This window comes from Oncorhynchus keta, unplaced genomic scaffold, assembly GCF_023373465.1.
Source record: "Oncorhynchus keta strain PuntledgeMale-10-30-2019 unplaced genomic scaffold, Oket_V2 Un_contig_19852_pilon_pilon, whole genome shotgun sequence".
In the NCBI taxonomy this organism is placed as follows: domain Eukaryota; kingdom Metazoa; phylum Chordata; class Actinopteri; order Salmoniformes; family Salmonidae; genus Oncorhynchus; species Oncorhynchus keta.
In genome coordinates this window covers 1-5398 of record NW_026281691.1, presented here as the reverse complement: position 1 = coordinate 5398, position 5398 = coordinate 1, and the positions used below count along the sequence as shown (strand labels likewise).

The 5398-nt window shown below is 42.6% G+C and overlaps 1 protein-coding gene across 1 annotated transcript; it reads right to left on the bottom strand.

The window, feature by feature from the left end:
• Positions 1-282: 282 nt before the first annotated feature.
• Positions 283-5395, bottom strand: LOC127920535 (uncharacterized; the record flags this gene model as incomplete). The annotated part of the gene is made up of 3 exons (XM_052504582.1): positions 283-3305; positions 4658-4767; positions 5301-5395. Coding segments are annotated over 3 exons (510 nt in total), but the record flags the coding sequence as incomplete, so codon positions are not given.
• Between the last annotated feature and the right edge of the window lie 3 nt (positions 5396-5398).

Below are 5398 nucleotides of genomic sequence, written 5' to 3'. Positions count from 1 at the left end.
TGCATCTTGCCTCTGCCGTTCTGTACCATCACTCATTCATATATCTTTATGTACATATTCTTTATCCCTTTACACTTGTGTGTATAAGGTAGTAGTTGTGGAATTGTTAGGTTAGATTACTCGTTGCTTATTACTACATTGTCGGAACTAGAAGCACAAGCATTTCGCTACACTCGCATTAACATCTGCTAACCATGTGCATGTGACAATTTTTTTTTTTTTAATCAAATCAATCCATCAAATATATTCATGAAATGGAGTAAATATTCACACAAAAAAAGGTTTGCCACATAGCACCTTTATTTTCTAGTAAGGAGTGGAACATTTTCTCCCATCTTTCAACGTTCCTCAGTTATGCCCAAGAGCACAGCTACACAAAATAAATAGAGTTAGCCGACAAATGACCTCTCAAACAGGGGACAAACATCGCAGTGTTTCTATAGTTTCCAGATATATGAATTATGATATATGAAAACATTTGCTCCAAAGCTATAGTTATCACAAGACAAGATATTTATCAGTGTTTTGAAAAGTCTTGTGGTACAACATTTCTACACAAACGTGATTATTTGATTGCTGGTACAGTATTACTACACAGATCATGTCACCATATTCCCTACTTTTGACCAGAGGCCTACTATATTAGGGAATAGGTAGGGTGCAATTTAAGACAAAACCAATGAGATCATTTGATTTCTGTTCTATCCTGTAGTTTCACTGGGTTGGTTCTAACCAGAGGCTAACTTCTGTGTTAACTACAGTCAACGATAGATCACAAAATATTTAAACAAATATAAAAACAGAGCAGAATGCATGTTTGTGTTGCTAAATACACATATCGTGCTTAATCTGAACTACATAACTGGACAAATGCAAATTAATTCAGACCAGGGCTCTCCAACTCTGCTCCTGAAGAGCTACCCCCCGGTAGGTTCCCACAAACCCCTTATAACTAACTGGATTCCCCTTATCAACCAGCTAATTATTAGGATCACGCGTGCTAGATTAGGGTTGGAGAGAAACCCACTGGACAGTAACTCTCCAGGAACAGGGTTATAGAGAAACCCACTGGACAGTAGCTCTCCAGGAACAGGGTTATAGAGAAACCCGCTGGACAGTAGCTCTCCAGGAACAGGGTTATAGAGAAACCCGCTGGACAGTAGCTCTCCAGGAACAGGGTTATAGAGAAACCCGCTGGACAGTAGCTCTCCAGGAACAGGGTTATAGAGAAACCCGCTGGACAGTAGCTCTCCAGGAACAGGGTTATAGAGAAACCCGCTGGACAGTAGCTCTCCAGGAACAGGGTTATAGAGAAACACGCTGGACAGTAGCTCTCCAGGAACAGGGTTATAGAGAAACACACTGGACAGTAGCTCTCCAGGAACAGGGTTATAGAGAAACACACTGGACAGTAGCTCTCCAGGAACAGGGTTATAGAGAAACACACTGGACAGTAGCTCTCCAGGAACAGGGTTATAGAGAAACACACTGGACAGTAGCTCTCCAGGAACAGGGTTATAGAGAAACACACTGGACAGTAGCTCTCCAGGAACAGGGTTATAGAGAAACACACTGGACAGTAGCTCTCCAGGAACAGGGTTATAGAGAAACACACTGGACAGTAGCTCTCCAGGAACAGGGTTATAGAGAAACACACTGGACAGTAGCTCTCCAGGAACAGGGTTATAGAGAAACACGCTGGACAGTAGCTCTCCAGGAACAGGGTTATAGAGAAACACACTGGACAGTAGCTCTCCAGGAACAGGGTTATAGAGAAACACACTGGACAGTAGCTCTCCAGGAACAGGGTTATAGAGAAACACACTGGACAGTAGCTCTCCAGGAACAGGGTTATAGAGAAACACACTGGACAGTAGCTCTCCAGGAACAGGGTTATAGAGAAACCCACTGGACAGTAGCTCTCCAGGAACAGGGTTATAGAGAAACCCACTGGACAGTAGCTCTCCAGGAACAGGGTTATAGAGAAACCCACTGGACAGTAGCTCTCCAGGAACAGGGTTATAGAGAAACCCACTGGACAGTAGCTCTCCAGGAACAGGGTTATAGAGAAACACACTGGACAGTAGCTCTCCAGGAACAGGGTTATAGAGAAACACACTGGACAGTAGCTCTCCAGGAACAGGGTTATAGAGAAACACACTGGACAGTAGCTCTCCAGGAACAGGGTTGGAGAGGCATGATTTAGACTATGTCATCAATACATTCATGATTGTCCTGCATCTCCCTCTAGTAAGAGAACTCATGCAGTTTTATCCACCAGGACATTCAAGATCAGTTGCAGAGAAAAACACATGCATAAGATGTCTGAAAACAAGCAAATCATACCACAAGCCAAACGTCACAAGCTTGCACTTGTAGTTTGTAGACTCGAGTACGTAGTAGAAAAACTAAATGTAGCTATTTATAGTTAACCATGTTTGACATTTTTTATTATTTTGACTATTCTATGACATACGGATGATGGCTGTTGCAAGATTGCATAACACACTTTGAGGTCTTGATAGTTAGGGCCGAAATGATTGCTTCTAAAAGATGGCAGCATATAATGACGTACAGGGTTTCCAAGCAGCATCACGTGATGAAAACACATTTACAGGCACCTTACATACTAACTAACGTTTGGTTCAAGGATGGAAAACTCAGGCCTCATACTTGGGGCCTGACAAGGAAAACCTCCAGAAATAAGTCAAATTATATGGAGTTAGGCTTCTGGGGCTTTTATTTGTCAGGAGTAAGTCCTAAACCTACACATTGGCCTAGCCAGGGATCTGCTATGCTTTAAGGGATGGAACAGAAAAAAATCACCTCCATCACACACAACCTTGGACAAAATTCTTTCACAATGATAGCTGCCCTTTCTTATTCAACTACGAGCCAAAAGCAAGAGCATTACTGAACAGACTGCAGTAGTGCCATTAAGAATGAGAAAATACATGTATGGCTTTATTCATGTACAGTTTAAAACACCCTTTTTTCTGTTCATTCCAGCCTGTTGCGGCGTCTGAGCCCAGTTGTAGGCATTTCTTCTGGAATGTTCTGGGCTAGGCCTATGTCCTCAATGTTTGTCTCACAAGAATCCTCCAAGGAGGGCATTTCCTCCTCCTGAGCGTCAGTCACTGAGTTCTCACCCTTGGATTCAGGGTGGTGCTGCTGGTGGACTGGCTCCTCCTCTTTCTCCACACCACTTTGATCGTCTTCCGCAGGAGCAACCATCTCTGGTGAGGTGTCGCCGTGGGCTGCCAGAGACTCGATGAGGTCATCCAGGTTCCTCTCGCACTGTGGCTCTGAAAGACGGAAAAGGGAAATGTTGTGACCATACGCCATAGTCACCCCATTTCAGGATGGGTGTGTTTGAGTCATGATGTCAATACTGCTCATGTGGATCATGTATGATTGGGTGTGTGACTCTTGCTGCCCAACTCATTTCCCCCAAGACAAATAAAGTTAATTTTGCACCCCAAAAAAACTTTACATACACATTTGTTCACTGTAATGAAAAATTAAAATTAAAAATAAAATCAAATAAATAAAACATTTAAAGAGTCAGAAAGTTACTTTTTGGAGCTGAATGCTAAACCATTCAGGAGAGAGCGGTGCTCCAACCTGGCCCATTTTTAGATACCATACCAAGAAAACCAGAGTGATATAAAATAGGGAACACGACAGAAAACATTTAAAATTGGTCTTTTTTTGTTGCAACGGAAAACAAAATAGTTCACTTTTATCCAGGGCCTCATTTATCAATTGTGCTGAATTTCAAACTAAATTCTGGGCACGTGGATATCCTAGAATTTGCATACGCAACAAATTGTGGAGGTGTTGGCAGAATGTAAAAAGATTAAAACAGTGACTTTTTCAAACTAAACAGGCGAGAACAAAACTCTGGCCTCGATTTCCGCAAGATTGACTGTCTATTTGAGAAATGTTAAACTAAGTGCTTAGAGCCCACACTGCTTCAACACAAAAGACCAACTGTTGTTCAATATTTTGTTCATCAATATCTCCTGCCTTGGTATAGGCTCAGAGATTAAATATGTTATGAGGTCACACTCCTGCACGGTAATACTCCATAGCCTACTGTTAAATACTTTAAATAGTCTGCTGGTCTATTTCCTGTCAGGAAGCTTGACCTTTTGAATGGTAAATATTTGTCGTATAGTAGCAGGAATAAACCATTCATGTCAGAAAAGGACAGATGTCCTGCAATATGATTGATTTGCATAATAAACATACAAGCCCAGTGATCTCCTTACCAACGGAAAATCTGTTTTATCATTACGCTTTGTGTTTATCAGCATTGTTAGTAATTACAGTAATTCCGGTGTCACCAAGCAACGCAGCTTCCACAAAATTACAATATTTGCTTGCAATACAATTCTTCAACCACAAGAAGTTGTGTGGAGGCAGAGTGAGATGTTTGTGGAGATACACACACTTTCCTGTCGAGGTCAAATATGTAAATACAAACCATAGCGGAAAAACTTGTAGAACATAAGGTTTAGTCTTTTTTTGTGTCTTTTTGTGTGTTCTTTTTTACAAACCTTTGATGAATGAAACCCAAAGTAGTCCCTATTTGTCTAGATTCTTCCATTTCGTGCCTAATGAACATGTCCCAGCAGGAGGTGGGGCCACATACCTTCAATGTTAAGGGGTGGACAGTCCATGCCTCTCTTCTTCATCAGGTGGCGGATGGACTGGAGTTGGGACATGATCTCGTTCTTCTGTTCCTGGGCCACAGACTTGACACTGGAGAGGAGCGAAATGGCCAGGAGAGAGCGGGGTCACTGAGGACAGAACTCTGGGAAACGCAGTCCCTGACCGGTTGCCCTTCGTAGGTTCAGTTCATAGCTCCGGGGTGAAGTTTCTCTAGGTCCAGATCTAGGATCAGCCTCCAATCCTAACCTTAACCATTAGTCGGGGAACTGCGAAACGGACTCAAAAATGGACGTCTAGGCCCTAGGGGCCACTTCACCCAACACCCAGTTGATACAGAAATGTGCGTCGGTAAGACACTTTCTCCCATTTGGTGCCTGGTCAACACACCCCAGAGTCCCATTACCATAAACGCTCTTAGATTCAGCAGGGTCAAATGTCAACAGTTTATCAAGACCATGCAACGTCCCCTAATAACTGCTATTACTACCTGGTCAGGATACACTGGTCTTAATCACAACAGACATGTATTTAATTACATGGGGTGTTATTTACAGAGCAATATTCCACAGAAACAGAAGACAAACCGGAGCTTTGTGGTTTATGGGTCAGTTGGCTTTACTTACCAACTTGTCAATGGGTCCAGTTGGGTCAGAATGGAGTTGAGCATCTTCTCTGTTTGTGCTAGCCGCTGCTCCAGCTCTGTAAGCTGATTCTCTATGGA